General features: G+C 40.1%; 2 protein-coding genes across 5 annotated transcripts; both read right to left on the bottom strand.

Moving 5' to 3' along the window:
- Window positions 1–2,207: 2,207 nt before the first annotated feature.
- On the bottom strand, window positions 2,208–20,468 carry LOC117583760 (AN1-type zinc finger protein 6). Of its 4 annotated transcripts, none has more exons than XM_034272291.1 (5): window positions 19,900–20,468; window positions 7,306–7,747; window positions 7,088–7,246; window positions 4,173–4,371; window positions 2,951–4,092 (listed from the first exon to the last, which is right to left on the bottom strand). In XM_034272291.1, the coding sequence occupies exons 2-5, from the start codon at window positions 7,402–7,404 to the stop codon at window positions 3,944–3,946; spliced, it is 606 nt and encodes a 201-aa protein (XP_034128182.1). In that variant the 5' UTR covers window positions 7,405–7,747; window positions 19,900–20,468; the 3' UTR covers window positions 2,951–3,943. The 4 variants fall into 4 exon arrangements, with proteins under 4 accessions (XP_034128185.1, XP_034128184.1, XP_034128182.1 ...); XM_034272292.1 differs by lacking the exon at window positions 19,900–20,468 and adding an exon at window positions 7,873–7,888; XM_034272294.1 differs by lacking the exons at window positions 7,088–7,246; window positions 7,306–7,747; window positions 19,900–20,468 and adding an exon at window positions 4,492–4,533 and having other exon boundaries at window positions 2,208–4,092.
- LOC117583759 (putative GPI-anchored protein pfl2) lies at window positions 4,889–6,218 on the bottom strand. Its single transcript, XM_034272290.1, has 2 exons — window positions 5,883–6,218; window positions 4,889–5,781 (listed from the first exon to the last, which is right to left on the bottom strand). The coding sequence occupies exons 1-2, from the start codon at window positions 6,196–6,198 to the stop codon at window positions 5,009–5,011; spliced, it is 1,089 nt and encodes a 362-aa protein (XP_034128181.1). The 5' UTR covers window positions 6,199–6,218; the 3' UTR covers window positions 4,889–5,008.
- Window positions 20,469–21,131: the final 663 nt, after the last annotated feature.

Here is a 21,131-nt window from a genome sequence, read left to right as displayed (position 1 = left end):
CCCGCTTTCCATACCGTTTCTATATATCCTACTTAGCACCTGGGCCTGGCTTCGGGTCTGGTTATTTTTGTTAAAATTGGAGAATTGGTTTGTAGGCAAACGGAAGAAATTCAAATAAAACATTCACATGCTGTTGGTTTTTTTTTTCAAAATCATTTAATTGCCATTTATTGAACATTATCCAGTTAGCTTTATAAATTTTGCAATTAATTTCTCGATCTTTTTAATGGTTTTTTTTTGTGGTTGCTGTTTGCTGCTGCGGCTTTTGTTTTTGTTTTTTGTATCATCTATGTTTTTATTGTATTTGTTATGCATTTGTTTTACGTTTAATTAAAATAGTTGTTGCTCTTATATATAGGCCCAGATCTGAGGCTGAGGCTCGTATATATGTATATGTATATATCTATTTTCTATTTAGATTTTCTAGCTTTACCATTTCTCTGTGTTAATTATATGTTCAGTTTTAGACCCCACACTCTGCTGCGAATACTCCGGGTACTACCCCGTCCGTTTCACCGCCTCTAATTACAGTTACGTTACACATTAGTACAATATTTATATATATTGTGTGTATATATATATTGATGATCCGCATAAAGTATTGGATGTTGGTTTCCCATTCATAATTCATATTCAAGTTGTTCATTGTATTTCCATCCCATTCATACGCTTACATCGACTAATTTCGTTTCGATTCTACTCTCAACAAAACACTCAAAAGAATCAATCAAACAATCAAATTCGGCTAGCAATTGCAAAAGGACTTAACACAAATTGGGAGGTAAAAGGTTAATACAGAACGGACAAATCGGTATGATCTGGGGGGTGTAAAAACGGGTGGTGTGTTACATGTTTGTTACTGTTTGTTTGTTAAGCTTATAAGCGCAAAAGTGACTAAGAGGTGCACACAACAAACAAAAAAAACACATTTAATAATAATAATAATATTTATGATAATAATAATAAAGAATTACTAGAGTAAACGTTGTTTAATAATAATTAAAATTTATTACGCGTATAATAATTATTTGCTTTTCACTTGTAAAAACACAAATTCAACTAAACAGCACACTAAAGCATTGTAAATTAAAATAATTTGATAGTCTAAATACTAGGCACAAACAAAAGAGCGGTTCGAAATAGGTTTTTTAGATCATTTCAAACTTGATAAATTTTAAAATTCTATTTAAAAATGTTGTAAATTGCATTTGTATTATTAAAATGTTCCTTCAATGTCTGTGTTCTCATACAATTTTACTAATTAATTTTAGAGAATTTGTATATAGAATTAAATTATGAATATATTTACGTACGAGTTAATTGTCGCCTTAAATCCTTTCTTGCGAAAATTATAATTAAAATGACATTTTGCTGTTCTTCGATTTTTAATTCTTTGCAGTTTGGTGTGTCTCTATATATCTTTAAAAATTATATTGAAGTTGGTGTTGTAAAGGTTGCTAATTTTTGTACAGTTGTTGAAACTATTCTTGACTTGAAACGCTATTCAGTGGATAAGAGATAACCTACCTAGAACCGAACTTTAGAATCGCCTCCAGAGAGGGAGAGATCCCTCGATCAATGAGTAGGTAGAAAAGCTGCTCCAAAATAGAGTGCAGCACTTCTAGCTAGAACTGATCTATGTGATCCTATTTGTTTGTATAAAAGCTCATAAAACATAACATCTCTACAGTTCTCAGGATAGTTATGGTATGATGAGCTCTTGCTGGAGCTCTCTTTTTCTCAGTTCTTTGTGTGCCAGGAAACGTATTTTATAATCTATATTATAGGATCTGTTGGTCGTGGGGAGAATTTCAATTGAAAATCAAAATTTATTGCATATTTCCATTTTTGTTTTATGTTATTGGTGTAAGTTTAGTTTTTACTCAAAATATTTTGCTTTGTTTTCGTAGGGGGTTAACAACACAATTTATCCCTAGATTTAAATTTATTTTTTTGCATATAATGGTTATAATTGATTTGAATAAAAGTTGGTTTTTGTTTTTGTTTTTGTTTTGTAAATTATGTACTACAGAATGAAGAAGAAAGCAAAGATTAAAAGGGGGATTTATTTTCTTTTTGTTGTTGTTGTGTATGCATGTTTTTGTTGTTTTGTTTTAAGTTTTAATATAAACAAAGAAAAAACTAAATAACGCTTAAAGCAATAAAAACCTAAAGACGAACCATATATATTTATTGTATTTTTTGCATTTTTATGTTTGTTTTTAAGCGGATTTCTTGTTTACTCCTAGTACATATATATATACTCGTAGAATATGTGTGAGGGTGTATGTTCGCGCTGCATGGTGAAAAGTAAACTATGCGATTGACGACAGACACATCCTACCCTATATATATATATAGAATTAGTTGTAGATATAGTTTACGTTTATGCATATCATCATATATATATATATAATTCATCGAAAAAATCAAAATCAATTCAATTTTATGTTAAGAGTTTTTGTTTTGTTTGGGGGAGTGGAAGTGGAAGTGCGGGGTATGGTGTTGGCCATTGGTAGTAAAAACGAAGAAAAAACGCCGCTTGCACTGCATTTGCCTGCTTTGATTCACTAATTAATTATAATAATTATTATTTATATCTCTATATATATATATATATGTATTTATAGGGAGTTTTTTATGCTCCAAGTTGCTTTACACTTTAACGCGCTCCTCTTCTCCTTCTCTCTCTCTCTCTCTTCCTTTCCTTCCTTCCTCTCGCACATTTTCGCTCTCTTTCCTCTAAATATGTTTTTAGCATGGTCGTGGATTTTGTTTAGCAAAATGTTCATCCTCTACTCTGTTTTTCTTCAGGTTTTTGTTTTTTTTACATTTTTTTTGTTTGTGTGTTTGAGGGTTTTATGTTTTTTTACGCTTAAATTTTGCATATTTTTGTTTTTCTTTGTTTTCTCTTTTTATAATACATATACAATAATTTTAATTAATATAATTTTTTTCTGTTTTTTAGTAGCTGATAATTAAGAATTGAGAAAGAGTTGGTTGTTGTGTGTTGGTGTTGAATTGTTTTTATGTGTGTGTTGAATTTTGTTTCCTTCGTTTTTTTTTCCTCTAGATTTTCTGTTGCAATTGAATTTTGCTTAGTGTGTGTTCATTTTTTAATGGTTGTTTTTTTATTATTTTAAAATTTTTTTAATACACTCAAACAAATTACAAAAAACATTCGACCCACATTGTCTTTAAAGGCTCTTGTTGCTGTTGTTGCGTTCTTCAATAACAGGAAACAATAGTTGTTGTAGTTTTTGTTGCTGTTTGTGTGTGTGCATTATTGCCATTGCAAATTTGTTAAAAGTGTTGAGTGTTTTTGTTGTTGCTGTTGCTAAATACAAACAATTTGCAAAATGGTATGTTTCTTATTGGTGAAACAAAACAGAAGGAGTTCCAAAACAACTTTTGTCATATCTTTAGCGCATACTTGGCTACAGCAGCAACCGTCAATCGTGTGCAGAGGCTGGACTGTTGTTGAATTTCGGTTGTTGTTGAAAGGTTGCAGTAACGCCTAACGCTGTTGCGCGTCTGGTTCAAGTCGTATTCCCTGCTCCACTGCCACTGCACCACTGATGCTCCTTGTTATGGCTGTTAACGGACTCCTGCTGCTGTTTTTTCCAATTGCTGTTGCTCCAGGTGTACTTTATGCGTGGTATTTGGTTATCGTTTCTCTTTTTTCGTACTATTGTACTGCTATACAGGCTTTCGCCTGTTGCTTCTTTTACAATTATAATTACATTATTTTTGTTTGCGTGTATGTGTGTATGGTGTGTGTGTGTGTGTGTGTGTGTGTTTTGTGGTTGAAGGTTTTTGTAGATTTTGTTACTGCATAGCATTTTATATACTATATATATCATTATGTATAGGGGGTTGTGGTTATTATCATTCTACGGCTACTGTTACTGTTTACTGTTACTGGCACAATATCTCGCAAAATTCAAATCTTTTGAATTTTCTCGCCAACGACAACCGGATTGTTGCGTCGAATCTCCTGTGCACCGTGCTCTCTATAATCGAATGTGCAGTTATGTTTATCAGAATAACGATGCACAGCGCAGTATAAACCGCCGCAGCGACACTGGAAACCTATACAAACAAATAGAAAGAAAGAAGATAATTAGAAACGCAATTCATTTGGTGGCTATCATTTATCAAACGCTACTCACCAGTCAGTCCAACCTTTTTGCGGCATTCGCCACATCGGTTCTTCTTCTTTTTGGCATCCTTATCATCTTCCTTGTCCTTGTCATCCTCCTCATTGGCAGAGGCGGCTGCTTGTGTGGAAGTATTTGGACCGGTCACCGATGTAATGGCTTCAGTATTGACTTTGGCAGCAGCAGCAGCGGCGGCTTCTACGATGATTTTCTGCAGGCATAAGAAAAAGAGATACATGAATTTCAATCACATGAAAAACACACGGAAATATGATGGAAAACTAGACTATTCCTATGTAGATCTACAAAACCCTATACAAATTCGATGTACTCTCTGTTCTTCCTCCTCTAACTGCATTCAAAAGCCTTGAAGATCTTTTTTCGACTCAATTTTTTCTCGTTTCGGTTTTTGTTTTTTTTTTTATTATTCTATTCGACTGTTTTATCAAGTTTTTCTCGCTGTTGGTCTCCGTCGAGTGTTGAGTGGCGGATGAGCTGTTGTTGTGTGTCTCTGCCACAACTGCCACAGTTGCAGTTGCATCAACTGGGCGATCGGCCAAAATTCCTAAACAATTCTATTCGTATGTAAATATGTGTGCATGTGACAGTGGCGAATATTTAGACAGAGATCGCTTGATCGCTGTGGTTTGTGTTTTACCGCCCGCTTCGATTGCACAGCATTGACAGGATCAGGAACGAATAGAGGGAATTCCTTGGGATCATGTGGCTTGGTCTCTGCTGCCTTTGGCTTTCCCTTCGGATTGCTATCGACAATATCTGCATTGTTTTGATCAAAGTCCCGGCGACGCTTCTGGTTGTGGCGCTCCGGTTGCTTGCCTGCATCGGATTTATCCATGGCTGTAAGGACTACGAAGACCGCTCTTCGTACTGGTCACAGGAGTGGTCTTTCTGCGATTGCCACCCACCACTGGAGTGTAGCCCAAGCGGGAGGAGGTTGCTGTACGTAATGGCTGCGTGCTGCTAGGCTTGCTTTTGGTCTGGCTCTTGGCAAGATTGGTGGTCTCCTTAGTGGCGCTCAATGTTAGGCTGCTGCACGGATATCTGGCATTAAATGTTGCTGTCGCTGAAGGAGTTGCAAGCCTCGAGTTAACAGGGATAGGATATGCTCTTGATCGTGAGGCAGCAACACTTTTTCTGGCAGTCCTTGGCACAGCCTCCACATCTACAATGGTGCCGTGACGGTGGATGTCCGGACTGCCGTTCGATCCTACGATGCCGACGCTGCTCTGGCCAAAGCCAGGACGGCCTTCGCTGAGGATGCCACTGCCGCCCTCCTTGCGAGTTCGATTACGCTTCAACTTCTTAACGCGCTTCTTCAGCTGCAATTCGCCGATACGCGACTTCTTGGTGGGTGCCAAGGGGAAAGTATGCACATTGGCCGAGAACTTGACCCTTCGCTTGGCACTGGAGTCGCCGACCTTGCCACCGCCCACCCTGCGAGACAGCGAGCTCTTCTTGAGGGCCGAATGGATGGGTACTAGGTTCGGTGCACTGACACTAGAGCACGGCGTGGCAGTAGGAATTTTGGCAACAGACAAGGGGGGGGCAGACAGGGCAGAGATTGTTCCCCTGCGAAGCGGCGATCGTTGAGATTCTTGGGCTGCAGCATCGCAACGAAACGGAGGAGAGAGGTGTAGGTGGGAAAGGAGGTTAGTGCTGACGGACGGCGCCAATACGTCCAGTAAGCGCAACAATCAGTACCCTTTCCCGATGTCGAGGACACCGTCGATAGCAGCTTCGTGGCTTGGGCGCCCGTTCCCGTGCCCGCACCCAAGGCCGAGACACGTCCCGTGTTGAATCCCATCGTTGCAGCTCCCAGGTTCCCAGCAATCCTTCCGCCCAGCTTCAGAGCTCCCGCCGCGGAACGGGGATTTCGATTTATGCGCTGAGCATTCAAAGCCGTGGAATCAATCGCCGAGATACCGCCCGACCGCATGGCCACGTTGGAACGGCTGCTGGCATTGCCACTGGCCTTGCACTTGGGCTTTACTGCTCTATGTGAACCACCACCGACCATTGCTGGGAATTTTGAATTTTTATTGAAAAGTAAAATTTTGATTCTAAGCCGAAAGGGAATATGAACAAATTCGAATAGAGCTGAATGTCTGGCAAGGATTGCTGGGATACCAGATTTCAAAGTGACACTAAAGCGAACAGAAGTGTATTTTGGTCAGATGTGTGAGATTTCGATTCCTTTACAACATTCTTAAAGAATGCACACGTTTTCTTATGGGAAATATGAACCTTCAATCAACGTGGCAATTCGATTCATTCGACAAATGTGCACTCGTGCAACAGTGGTATTTAGAGGAGAGATCTATAGCTTACAAGTTTGAAAAGCAAAACTTTATCTCATTTTTGGAGAGTAGCTTATAAAAATGTATCTAAGCTTTAACCTCTGTAACATCTTTCGTGAGTCCTTCTCGATTTAATGTCACTTTGTAGGAAAAACTGCTGTGACCTTCATTTTGGGTGCAGGGCAACGGAACGCAAGAACTTAAAAATCTTCACCTTACCTTCTGATTAGCTCCAATGTACAATTCAATGCAGATCATAAAACACATCAAATTAACACACAAAAAAAAACGAAACAAAATAAACAAAACTTATAAACGGGAGGCTGACAATAATTGGTGGTCTGCACTTGACTGCCTGTAACCAATTGTTTCAACAATTTGACTTAATAAACACTGAATTTATATTTGATAGATTTTGCAACAGATTTTGTGCGAGACTGTGACGACAGTAAATGAAAATCTACGTCTAATGGATAGATCTTTTGCATCTAAATGCAAAGCCTACTTTTGACATAAGGAAAACTATATTTTTAGGTCATGCCATGTGGCCTAGGCAACTGCTCTAAGTTGGGTGGGTGTGTTTAGATCTTGTGTGACGGCGGCACTCACCTCTTTGACATCACTGTGTGGCTGTTGTAAGCTGGTAACTGTGGGTTGTGCGCTGTTGGTGATTGCAATGGCCGGACTGAATGTGGGGCTAGGCTGTGGGCTTGGAACCGAGACAGGTGTACTGCTCACAGGCGGCTGTTGCTTTTTTCTAAGCGAGTCCTGTATAAACGATATCTATAATTAGCTTTAGTTCTCATTTGATTGATGTTTCTACTTACCTTGTAGCACACCGAGCAGAGTCCATCTGTGGCTGGGTTACCATAGAAGCCGCAACCAGAGCGGCACATGGGTTGCATTGGATTCGATTCACGTTCCATGGCTGAAGCTAGAGCGCCTCTATTTGTCTGTGCAATTGCTGTTTTTGATTGTTTCAAGCCAATCTATTTCTTCACTTTCGCCCAGCGAAGTTCCGTTTGCTTCCTGCTGTGTGTCGAGCGGCTGCTGCCTGCTCCTTTCCTTCCTGAACACTCCCAGTCGTGAGCGTGTGTGTGCGGGAAGCGTGTTGATTCGTCGCCGTTTATATTTTTTTATTGTTTGCTTTAACTGTTTTGTTAATCAGTTCGTCCAATTATCCAGGCAGCTTCGGCTTCCTCTTGTAGTGTTCGCTTCGTGACTGTGGAACTGCTCCAATCTCCAGGCAGATTTTGTTTCAACCGTAGACTGTAAAAAAAAAACACAAAAGGGAAGAGAAAAAGTTAGTCATGCTTATCGATAGATATCGTTGAGAAACCATTGATGGCCGATCTATCGTTTAGAACTGGAAAGGGTATTCGCGAATTAGTTACCAAGATAATTACAATTTTTAGGGCAGCAAACCCAGAATGTAGTATGTAAACGCTCTATACATTTCGAAAATAAATATGGATAAGAATGAAAATTTTAGATAAGCAGATTCGATTGTATAGCTTATACGATCGTGCCCAGTTTGACTATGACTGTATATGAGACAGGAAAATTATCAAAATAACATTGCTATAAGTAGCAACATTTAATGCTATTATCGACACATCAAAACTCAACAAAATAAACGACAAATATCTCCAGTGAAGGTGCGCAGCAGCAGCACCCAAGTGCAACAAAGTTTGCCTTGCATTACAAAACACTCAATGAACAGAGACCACCTCTCCTCACACCAAACAACGAAATGTTGCAACAACAAAACAAGCAAAACTATGTTGTTTTTTTTATTATTATCTTCTCGTATTTGAGTGTTTGCTCTCTTCAAGGCTGTCTCAGTCATACCACACACACACACACAACCAGAGATACAAAAGAGAGACGTAAAAAGACGAAGCTTAAACCAGTTTCCCCAGCAACTGGTCACACTAGAGAATGAGCGAGACAGAGATGGCTAGTGAGAAAAAAAAAAAGAGGCAGTAGTAAGAGGTAGTAAATTAAACGAGTTTTGTATCATGTTTTAATGAATTTAAAGCAGCTGCACCTCTTAACGGTAACACACACACAAACAACAAATGTTTGCAGTATAAAAATACGTTTAGCCAATTGTTGATAACCTCTCAAATATCGATACTGATCAGTTTACTCTCGCAAAGCCAGGATTTTACATCACGGGGGGAGAAAACGCAGATTACGAGAGAAACCCCAAAGAGTAAAACCAAAATTGAAAACGCACAGCAACACCAAAAGACGGGCATCAGACGAAAGAGAGATAGGAAAAGGGTGAAAGGGTAGGAGAGGAAGAGAGCACAGAATGAGCACAATTATGTTTACTGTTATTTTCAATGCGACGCTGCTGGGAGCCAGAATTGAAATGGGCACACGCACACACTTATACAGCAGTGTGTGCGCGCGTGTGTGAGTTCTGTTATACTAAAATTGACCTTAGTGGTGAATGTTATGGTGGATAACATACATTCAAAACTAGGCAGAGCAGAGGCCCCTCACACACGTCTGAGGCATAAATTACAAGAATTTATTATATCCAATACCGTGGGGGGGAACCCTCTATTGCACAACTTTGGGTTGAAAATTTTACTAACACTGAATACATACAGACAGGGTGTAGTTGGAGCGCTTGTGGTTGGGTTGTGTGTGAGCACAGCAGAGACGACTTTTACATTTACAACGTAGCATGGGGAGTTTTTTTTTTGTTTGCTCAAGCCACCACAGCAGCGACGCCAGAGAATCGCAGCAGCGATGGTGGATTTTACTTTTACATCGGGTACATTGGGTGCTAGGGAGAGGGGAAACCATATGGAAGGCGAGGAACCGTCGCAGTCGCTGTAGATGTTAACGTTGACAGCGACGCTTCCCAGTTGGTGCTGCATTTACCTACACACATGCATATGGATTTGAGCTCTGCTTGTGTGCTGCTTGCTCTGCTGGGGCGGCAGCAATAAATAATCTGTTTCTGCTTTTTCTCCACTTTGTATGCATATAAATTTAATTATGATTTATAGTTTTACTCCAACCATGTGCAACTATGTAAATGTACTAGTATGTAAATGTACTAGTATGTAAATGTACTAGTATGTAAATGTACTAGTATAAATGTACTAGTATGTAAATGGATGTATGCTTGTCTGCATGTATATTTGTTGTTTACATAGTTTATTTCCTGCAATTTGCCATTTAATTGCAAAGACAAAACAGCTGTCCGTCACACGAACACACACAAACAGTGTGACAGAGGTGACATGTTAAGTCAGTGGGGTGAGAGCGAGAGAGAGAGATGAAGCAAAAGAGGTGACACACAGGCCAAGATAAACGGAGGGAGGAAGGTGGACATCAAAATGTCAACAACAAAACCAAAAAATTCCCCACACAACAATTGGCAGCAGAGAGATAGAAACAGACACCACCACCAGCGTCGCGGAGAGAGCACACTCATATATATGCGTTTAGTATGTACACACACACGAACATAAGTATGTATGCATATTATACAAACATACGTCAACAAGCACGCGCGGCTGCTGCGCCTAAAGTTTTGTTTTTTTTTTCGCTCAATGAAATAAACAAGAATAAAAGTTGTATGTACACACATATGCATGTATGTATGAATGTATGTCTGTACTTCTCTGTTTTTTCTACATGTGTTTGTATGGCTATAGTTTATTTATTTTGTTTTGCGTGTAGACTTCGTCTTCCGTTTTTGCTGGCTATTTTTAAGCGCAATAGGCTCATAATCTCAAGATACGAGTAAATCATATGATTCGTACAGCTACCTACCAAGCAGTGTCGTCACTGCTTTACTCAGTGTGACGTCATTAGCGGCTGCTGTCACATATCAAGCTTGTGGAAGACAGAAAGACAGAGAGAGAGCAAATGATAGGCCAATTTGCGCATTTGTGTGAGTTGCATAAGGAACAACAGAAATCAGCACGGAACAAGCCTACAAAGAGGAACAACTAAAGCAAAACCAAAAAGTGCCAAGTGCGAACAATTAGCAGCTAAGAAATTGGCGCGTGGAGGAAAAATAAGAAAAAAAAATAACACTGCACACTACACACAAGTCAAAGGCAAAGGCAGATAACAGATAGATGGAATGACCGAACAAAAGAACACCCCTTTTACGCACACCATTGCTGAATGGTTTGAATTTGCAAACCGAATTAAAAACTCTTAATTGTGTAGAACACTAGAATGCAATGAAAACACTGACAAAAGGTGTATTTTTGCAAGCTGAGCCAGTCATATTTCGGACCGAATGAGCATGTCGTAAACTTTGGTATAATGATTTCTCTACTAGGTATCACCAAGTCTAAGTATTACTTTGCACACTACCCGAACCCCACTGATATGAAAACTCTGATAAACTGGACTTACACACACACACCCATACAGGTTAATGTGCTGTTGACCTGCATTCAAAAATACTAAAATTTACAACAGGAAAGACCCAAAACAGAGAGATGATGATGATGAGGATGATGGGCACACAACAGCCACATAAAAGGTGGGGAAGAGACAGAGAACACCAAGTAAGAGAGGCAATGTGAGTTCTGCCTCGCATTTGCATATTAATGAAAGAGCAGCTGGGCAAGCGGAGCAAACAACCGACTAAAAACAACAAACATACATATATGCTGATGAAATGCCACAAAGAGACAACATCAGGCTCTGAGGCGGCGCATTGAATTATTAAACTTTATTAAAATGTGCGCAAAAGGAGCGGGGCAGAGCGAGAGATAGCCACACAGCAAGATGGCCGCCCAAAGGCAGCTCAACGAAAGCTGAGAGCTAAGCAAAGAACTAAGAGCTAAGCTGTGGCCTGAGCTTTAAAATGTTTGTTGTCGTCTGTTCCGTCTTAAGAATACACAGAGTTTCCGGTCACGGTAAAGAGACTGTAGAAGTTGAAGAAAAAGGAGAAGAGAAGCCGTAGCATTTTTGACATTTGCTTAAGGGTAAACTGAAGTAGTACGTCTAGGCAATTATGTTATACAGATGAGCTTTGTGGGAAACTAAGCTAGTGGCAGGGATTGAAAAGCTTGTTTAAAAACGCTCTCTTTCAGCCACAGATATAAAACCTGCACTGCTTTAATTAATCAGTTTCATATTTTTTAAATGTCTTTACTGTTCAACAAAAATTGTTTGCACTCGTACCATAGGCACAATCAATCAATGTTCCAGATAGAAGAAATACCAATTGAATTGCTTCCAAAATTAGAGTTGAAAACAACAGCAGAAACAATAAATGTTGAATATAACGGCAATTGGTTGGTCTCCAACGAGCAAGAGTGGGAGAAGAGGAGGACCCACCAGAGAGGAGAATCAGAGACGGTGCACGAGAGCGTGCCGCCCATCATTAATCAAAATAAATTACAAACTATGAAGAAACGGGGCGAGTGAGAAAGGAAAAAAAATGATATGACGGCTACATTTTCGTGAAGCAAAGCTCTCGGAACTGCGAGGCTTCAGACCAAGGAGTGCTATTTGCCACATAATAAATGATCGTAAAAACGCACGGGGAAGACGGACGAGGAAGAGGATGTGGACCCAGACAGCTTTGATGTTACACTTTATCTTTAAGCTTCATGTTTCCGGCGATTTTGTTGCAAAAAATATTATTAAAACTGAAAGAACGCCCCTCCGAAAAGTAATATATGAAATAATATCCATCCAATTCATGGATGGATGAAAAGGTCTGGCCTTGCAGATATCGAGGAGTAGAGCGGTGTGTGGTGGTGGCTTAGGATTAAACGAATACCACAACGAAGAATCACATCGAAACACCTGTTCAAAATTACACACAAGAAAAGAGAGAGAAGGAGAGAAGACAAAAATTAGTTACCATGAGCACCACGATGATGTGCGACAGGTCAAAAAACTCTACAGGAACGCGTGCACTTGAATGTGGTATAGTCAATGAAGGGAATGGAAATTTGGTGCACTCTGCACACAGGGGATGGAATGCGGCAGGGGTCTATTGATTTGTTTTGGTTTGTTTTCAGGGCACAGAACGGAGAACGGAACATGGAACCGCGGAGATGTGCGCCTGCGTGGCAGGATATCAACAATCAGCAAAAAAAAAAGACGGACAGAGACATTCTCTCCTGCAGACTTGAACCGATTTCACCTTGAACTCCACTCTGGTGATGTGTCCAAGAGACAAAGGCCCTCGAGCAAAAGTCAACAACAATGGCGGACATTAAGGAGGATGAAGAGAAACAAAAAATACTCTCACACACACACACGGGAAACACTCTCAAAAGCAAAAGTCTGGCTAAAAGGCCAGCAGTAAACAGATTGTCACATTTGGAGTGCAGAGAAAAGAGCGGACGTCCAATCGTTATCGAGTCACTACTGCATATTTACCTATCGAAGTGGATATGGAGTTGGAGTAGGGTTCTGTTCATCTCCTTTTGTTCAAGCCCGAAACAAAAGTCAAACAAGGGGAAAAGGTGTACGGGAGAAACAGAAACGAGCAAGTCGAGACGATATTAAAAGGAGAACATCAGTTGGAATTGATGACAATATGGCACACATATTCAAACTCTTTAAAACGAACTCACATGATCAATAAATAAAAAACATGTGTTAACAACTGTTTTCCAAAATGCTGTTTCCACGTGTTTCATGGGACGTTTACGTTTCAAAGTCAATTGTTTTCCTACGCGAATCGTGTACGTGATGTCATTTATTAATTTGTTTGGTAGAAATAAATGTGTGGGAGAAATAGATTTCTCTGTCAACAGCACTGTCGCGTTACTTGTAGTGCCACACAGCCACACCACTTCTGTGTGGTATCATACAGACTTTAGCTGTGTACCATACCCCTCTCACTTTAGGTGCATTGCTTATTAAGCGCAGTTTCTTCCTCCCATTGTTTTTGGCCATTACTGCAAGTCAGCCCACAGCTCTGTCTGAGCATCGACATTGATTGAAATGATTTTCCCTCAGACGCATTATTAATTATCCTGTAAATATGTATAATTATGTACATATTTAAAGCAGACTTTCATATAAAAAGTGCAAAACGAGTAACGAACAAGATCTCAAAATACTCTGGATTCCTGCTCCTTTAAAAAATTGCATTTATAAGAATTTACGAGCTCCAATAATTCACTTGAACCAAACCATTTTTTATAAATTATGTTGGAAGGAGTGTGTTGCATGGAGCACACACAGTAATGGCCATAAAAACCCGAGAAGAAGCAAGCTTTGGCTAGGGACTTTTGACGTGTTGTGGGGAGTGAGAGGTGCGGCTAGCGAAAGTCACCACAGAACACTTATTTTGCCTGCTCGCAAGGTGCATAGATACAGGGTGAGGCATCCACGTTATCTTAGTCTATTTTTTGTAAACTCTCTCTTTTCTTCGCTCTCATATACATACATATGCAACTGGAAGCAAATGTGCAATTTGGATGAGAACAATTTGTTAGTGCCACACCTTGTATCAACTACACCTTGCTCTCCTCTTGCGTTGCTCATCTCCTCTACCATTCCATCCCATCCTGCTCTACAGGTCAAAGAATAACAGAAAAGGAAAACAAATGGCAAGGTGGTGTGCAGTTACAATGCTTTGCCCCTCTCTGTGACCGTGTATGCATGTGCAGGAGAGGGACAGGGACAGCAATCCCTAAATTGTTATAAAGTAGTTTTTGTGCTTGCTTTTTTGCTGTGTAACAGGGGTCGGATACGGACGAATTCGACTCCGTTTACAATTACACACACACACACACACATGCATACACATATCGTAAAGATTAATGAAAATCGCATGGGAAAATGAAATATGAAACGCTTCAGGAGAGCGCGTCGCATCCACATGAGTGGCTCTTGGCTCTGGAGGAGATTCCAGACCAGCGGGAGAGGAGAAGGCGAATGGGAGAGTTGACATTTTCAACCACCGCGACGATGAGATGACGATCATATGGGCAAACGCTGCAGGGGAGCCGAGCCGCCGCCTAGACGCAAAGCAGAGGATGGGAAGAGAGAGATGGAGGCAGAGCAGAAGCAGCGGGAGCATTGCCATTGCAGAGGAACACATCTACAAAGATAGAGCGCTAGAGAGAGAAGTGAGAGCCAACGTGTGAAGCGAAACTAATTGGCAAATTGATATTACAGCAATAATGCAAAAGAAATACCACAAATTACTGTACAGTAGAAACATGAGGGGATACTTAAAGAATCTTAGAGAGGGAGAGAGAGACATACATTGTACAATAAAAGAGGAGAAATAAAAGCTAAATTCTAAATGGATTTCTACAGTTCGCGCTCACCGTACTTCGGACCCCACCCCAAGACCCTTACTTTATGAGCTAATCAAATCACTGAAGCAAAGACAAAGAGGGGGATCTCTCCGCGGAGCACTTGGAGAACCATTCGGAACATGAACCGAAAAAAAAAAGAAAACCAGTTTTATAGAATTCACGAAAAGTAAGTGCACAAAGGAGCAAAACAAATAAAACGCGAGAGGTAAATAAAACTTCTGTTCGGAGAGACAAAGAAAAAAGTGCTTCGGCTCCGTCTGTCTGCAGTTGCTCTCTCCCTCTTACTAAGTTGAGTTCCAACTGCAAAGAAACTCCTCAACGATCGGCTTTATGGGAACTGAAGGCCGTTCGAAGACAGTTTGTATACTCTTTTGGATGGGTAGGGCAATATAGTTTTAATCCAAAGAATGGCAGGAAATATTACAATACTCTATACCTCTGAAATCCTTATATTAAAGTTGTATTTGAAATATCATGTCACCTCTCTGGTAACAGCTCTCCCAAGGGTATCTAATATTCGTCAATCCCCTTGGTTTGAAAATCGTCTGGATCTGGTAATTTCAATGACTGACATCTTGCTCGCTCGTCAGAAAATTGCAAATAAAGACGACGAAAACAAAGCAATGACAGATGCGGAAGCCTTGAGTGTGAGGTTGGATGGATTTAAGCTAGAAACTTTTCCGAACTGCCATTTTGTGGTATTGAACTTTGCCGTTGGCTATTGGGCGGTTGAACCCTACCGGGGCGTGAGCAAACCCTGACAATACCCTGGCAGTACGTACAAAGCCCGCAGCTGAGTCACGAGACATTGAGCTGCGAGAGATGATGACGTTGTTGCTCTGTTTGGACGATGATGATGATGTTTGGGGCGGTGGCAGCAGCAGCAGCAGAACCATTTACATTAAACTTGATTTTTATTGATTTATGCATTTACGAATTTCTGTTGCTGCTGGGCTGCTGCTGTTGATGTTGCTCTCTTCTTTCTCCAAAGCCAATGAACTGTGGGACCAAGAGCAAGACCAAGACCAAGACAAAGAAGCAGTCTCAAACAGGGCGAGGCAGCAGCTCCACAGCAGCTCCTTTCCTCTCACCACCCAAGGAAGGAAGCAAAAACGAGAGGAGCAGCAGCAGTACCAGCACACAAAGGCAGGGCCCCACAAAAGTTTCGCTTTTCATTTTGTCTGGCTAACGGTAGTATGGTATGGCTCCGTCAGCTAACGGTGGTTGCCATGGTTGCCAGATGTGGTGAATATGCGCGTCACAGAGGCGTCTGCTTTTGTGTTGGATAAAAATAAGTGAAGGAAACAACAAAAGACACGAACCGAACAAACAAACGAACGAACGAACGAAGCCACGGGATTTAAAGTGCAAGAGAAAAGCTCCTGAACTTTTCCTTTTGGGCGGACAACTTTAATTTCGTGGGTGGGTGTTGTGGGTGGCCTGTGCAGGCGGCGGAGAGTAAATTGAGCGCCTACATCGATTCCAACAAACAAACAAAAAAAGAAGAGAAGAAAAACCCTGTACAACCAAATTGGAGAAAATTGAAAAGAGAAACACAACAAAGAGATAGATATAATAATGCATAGGTGGAGAGGGTAGCAGGGACTGGGGGTAGTGGGAAAATGGAAGGTTAGTATGGATGAGAAAATCGATGTTTGAAAGAAAATTTTGTGGCTCTCGGTCGGGCGCAAGGTGAGCCACCGCCAGTCGATTGGGTTTTTCCTCATCTCTTCCTTTCCATCTCCTCCTCCCTTAGTGGCTTGATTTTATTTCTATTTTTTGTGGTTTGTTCATTTGTCCGGAAATTCCAATTGCATCAAATGTTTCAACGTTTTAAATGTACTATGTACACTCACTCGTAAATCCTCGTCTCATAAAACATCCAAGGTTTTTTCCAAGGATTTCCCCACAATTAAGTTTCCCTCTGGCCAATATTTAAATGTATTTATAGAGAACATTTTCGTATTATTTGACCTAAATTTTGTTGTGTTTTTTTTGTGTATCCATTTATTTATGTTTACGAGAAAAACAAACCAAAAAGATTTGCCGGAAAAATGTATCATATGGTACATATATTCATTGGTACAAATTAAGCTACAAAACATTCGTACATATGAATTTATGGATATTAGGGTGGGTATGTGTTCTCCTCTAACGATGAAATATTCATCGGCAATTTATTGATGGAATCCCCCCACACTCAATGATCCAATTTAAGCCCAACACCATTTACATGGGGGATCTATTGAGAATATGTGCATACGCAAACGATTTCTTCAATGGGATTGTATTCTCTTTCTGAATTTTAGGTACAGTCTGTCTCATGAATGAAGGGAATAAATACTACAAACAACAAACAAAATTGCATAACTTATAAAAAATAAAAGAGAAAAGCAAAGCAAAAAGAAGATCAACTTTAGGGGATTAGAGTGGTATAAATAGATCTCTACACAAAAACATTTTGAAAACAACATCGAAACTCGACGAAACGGCACGAAAGAGAGAACTGAACGAAACGAATGACAGAACGAAGCGAACCCGAAGCTCTATCGAATCCGATCGTATGTACATTTGTGGGGGAGGTGGGCAGAGGAAAGAAGATTGTGGGCTGGGTGGAATGAAGCTTGTGAGGGGACGTCCGTTCGTTTACACGCGACCTATAAAAAACAGACGCAACAGCAACAAGAACAAAAAATGGGGCCGCGGGCATACACGCGTTGAACGCCAGACGGCGTCCGCTTATCAGTTTTCAGTTGTTTATATAAAAAAAGTGCATGGAAAATCAATTTCTAAGGACCGAAAATTGTATGCCCTTGCGTATGCTCATACAATTATTCCCATTTGCATTATAATATTCCTAAATAACGAAACATTCGTGGCAAATGGACATTTTGTTAGTAAAGTTCAACAATAGTTCTGATATTTGTACAGAAAAAAAACGAAGATTCCTTAGTTCTTTATACTTTGTCTCTGTCTCTCTATGCAAGGGTATATAAAATGCTGTCTGGCCGAGACGATACGAATAAAATGAAATAATATGCGTTACCACAATAAAGAGGAAATAAATGTGAAAAAGAGCGACGTGTACATGAGATGATTGGCGGCGCTTTGTTTGTTTTTATTATATTATTCATTTTAGTACGAAAAACTTGCTTAAATTTGCATATAAAAATACACATACAAAATATTTGAAAGCATTAAAGAGAATTCAGCGAAAGAAAGGCGACACGTGTTGTTGATCCAACTTTTTGCCAAGAATTTCAAACCAAATATATGCTTATTTCTATAGAATTATTTACTGAAGAATTAGTCACAGTCGAACGGGGCAAGAAGGTTCTCGAAACTGTTTTCTCTCTAAATCATTGGAGTGGAGTGCAGAGGTTAGGAAAATCTATATAACAGCTTTTTACCTTGGAATTTGAATCAACTGAAATAACAAACGCTCACAGACAAGTGTTTTGGTTATCCATTATCATATTACGATTTCATCAGCTGTTTGGCTTTCTGATTCACTCTCAGGAAACTAAGCGAAAAACATGTTTGTTTGTCTACACAATCAAAAACAATTAGCGATTCTCTCTCTCTTTCTTTTTTCTCCTCTTATCTGTCTCTTTGGGCTGCCTATCGCGGTTTACTGTGCACAGAAAAACAACATTTCAACGAGCAATGAAGAATTAGACCATAGAAAGTTCAAGAAGTTTTGATATAAAACTCTATTTAGCTCAAAGGTGCGTTTTACTTAGTCACATACATATATTAATATACCTAAAATAAATGTATGATTGTATAGGACGTGTACAAATGTGGTCGTTTCAGAGCAAAAAACGTGCCCCACCGCAGATAAAGCATATAGTTTCCGATAAGAGAGGCAGTAGGCGACACGTGTGGGATGTAAAAGCAACATACAGCAAGCACAGTAAAACCTCTTACAAGTGTTACAAGGTGAGCTAGAGTTCGATCATAATGCAAAAAATAATAGAAAAACAAACAGCAATATGGCAAAAACAATGACTCACCAAGAGAGAGAGAGCGAGAGAGAGAGAGAATGACAAAACAAAAAGCAAACAAATCAGCTGATTGACTCCCAGAGTTGTCAACTATCACTATCTGCCCTTATCCAAAGAGTACCTAGGGTTGCCACAAAGCACCCCTATGCACAGGCAGCAAGCTGATTAGAATCTGCAGATAATGCAAATATTCTGCTGGCATATTGTTGGTTTTGTGACCACATATGACTATACAGAAGATATGTTTTCTGGTGAGTCATCCACAAAAAGTTCCAGTCACGCACTGCAGGCATTGGCAAAGAGAGTGCAGAGCGCACACACAGAGTGACAGAGTGAAACAGAAAGAAAGAGAGGTAAAGAGCGTGTGCGAGTGCAGATAAAGTAATTTTCAAGCAGCGCGATAATGCGGAAAATGCTATTTAAATTATACATTATCTCTCATTCCCATTCTCTCTTTGTGTGCGTGTGTACTTGAGCTATCAGTCATTTGTGGTCGACTTATCAGACACGTCCTCTGCTGGGTTTTTAGTTTTTTGGCAAGTCGTAATATTTTGTTGGCAGTGCAGCCAGAAAATCTGCCAAAATACACTGAACAAAAACAGGTGGAACATAGGGGCCAACGAAATGTGAAGGTTCGCTTCGTCCGAGGGATAGTGTATGTCTTAAGCGAATACCCTATACCAAAAAGTTTCTTACGAATTTACACATTTTCTTTCTTTAATATCGCTAATTAATTATTTATTTTCCAAATTACTTTAATTATTACTTGTTTGCGTAGGGTATCTCTCATTCTACAACCTTTCCGCGAACCCTAATCCTTTCCTCTCTCTCCCATCTGTTTTGCCTTTTGCTTTTATTTGCTTTTCTGCCTAACTGCTATTTATTTTTTGTTTCCACTTTTTTTTTGTTTCGCGCGACATGGCAACGCTCGCTTGTCCCACACACATACACACCCAACACCCAACAGAGTGACGTATTCCTGTCGTTGTGTGTGTGTATAAGGTCTGCTGTGGTGGGCAGAGAGCATTCATGTTGAAATTTTTTAGCTGTTAATGGTGGTGAATAAGCATTTTTACAGAGACAAAATGAAATAATAAATTTTCTTTTTTCTTTGCTGCAGCACACTTACTTTTTTATCTATTTCGACTTTTGTGGTATTTGCACAAATTTGAAAAACAAAAACTCAGAGTTTTGTTTAAATCACAGTTGTATTCTAATCAATTTTTTATGTGGCTTCTATCTGCTTGCTTTTGCAGAACTATTTTTAATTATGATTAATTTTTTGTTGCGGAGAATTGCACAGGGATCGATGTTGCAGAAGGAGGGGCAAATAATATATCACAAGATTATGCACGACGCAGCTGCAGTTGTAGTTATATATCTTTTCTCAATATGTATTTGTAAAACAATTTAAAAATTTTCCGTCTTCTTGGTCACAACGCACACGGCGACGACGACGCTGAGGCGCAGGGGTATAACAACTGCGTCCTGCGGCTGGCTCGGCACCTTTGCTCGCAGAAAAATCGTAGTTTTATTTTAAATTATTAACACACACAGAGCTGGGCCAGCGAACGAGCGAGCGAGAGAGACAGCGCGTGTGTAATTTCCTAACAGTTGTTGGTAGCTGAAGCCAAAACGCAACGTGGATCTGATCCTCCAAACGCTCGAACGCTCCAAACGGGGCTTTGAATTGAAATGCCTGCCCAGTTTCTACTTTCGTGTTTCTGGCCCTCGAAACGCGCACAGCAATGGATGGAGAGCGACACGAAAACCAGCCACAACGACTGCTGTTGGCCGCTCGGCTGTTGGCAAGACGGTAGAGGGACGCATATGCCTGTAAGGGATGTGTGCAGGGTGCAGAGTTAAAAAGAAATCGCATATCGGAGAGCAGCGCTGAGAGAGCGAACACTTAACAGAGGGTGTGGTGAAAATGTCCGAGTAGGAAATAAGTGATAAAATAGCCATAAATTAAGTGAGAGCGACTAGCTGAAAATGCGTATTTAAGTAAAAAAAAAGCTTGAACAATGTTGAATAACCAAGAGAATAAGTGCAAAGTGCACAGGCAGCAGAGCAGAATAGAGCGAACTGTAGAAGTACAATAAGAGCAGCAGACACAAAAGACCCATGCAGCGAAGAGAGCGAAAGAGGAGGGCAAAGTGTATGTGACTGTCATATGACTCTCGCTGTGGGCTCAATAAATGGAAAAATCATAGTAAATTTAGCTTGATGTGCATTTTCTCCAAATATGTATAGTACACATGTACGCCTTACTGGCATTTTTGATTTTTATAAAAAATTTAAATTGGGCGACGACACAATTTGAAAGACGCCATATTGTTCGCTAGCTGCGAGAGCAAGAAA

Source organism: Drosophila guanche, unplaced genomic scaffold, assembly GCF_900245975.1.
Source record: "Drosophila guanche unplaced genomic scaffold, DGUA_6, whole genome shotgun sequence".
Classification (NCBI taxonomy): Eukaryota; Metazoa; Arthropoda; class Insecta; order Diptera; family Drosophilidae; genus Drosophila; species Drosophila guanche.
The sequence above is the reverse complement of the archived record's forward strand: the minus strand, read 5'-3'. Positions and strand labels throughout refer to the sequence as shown.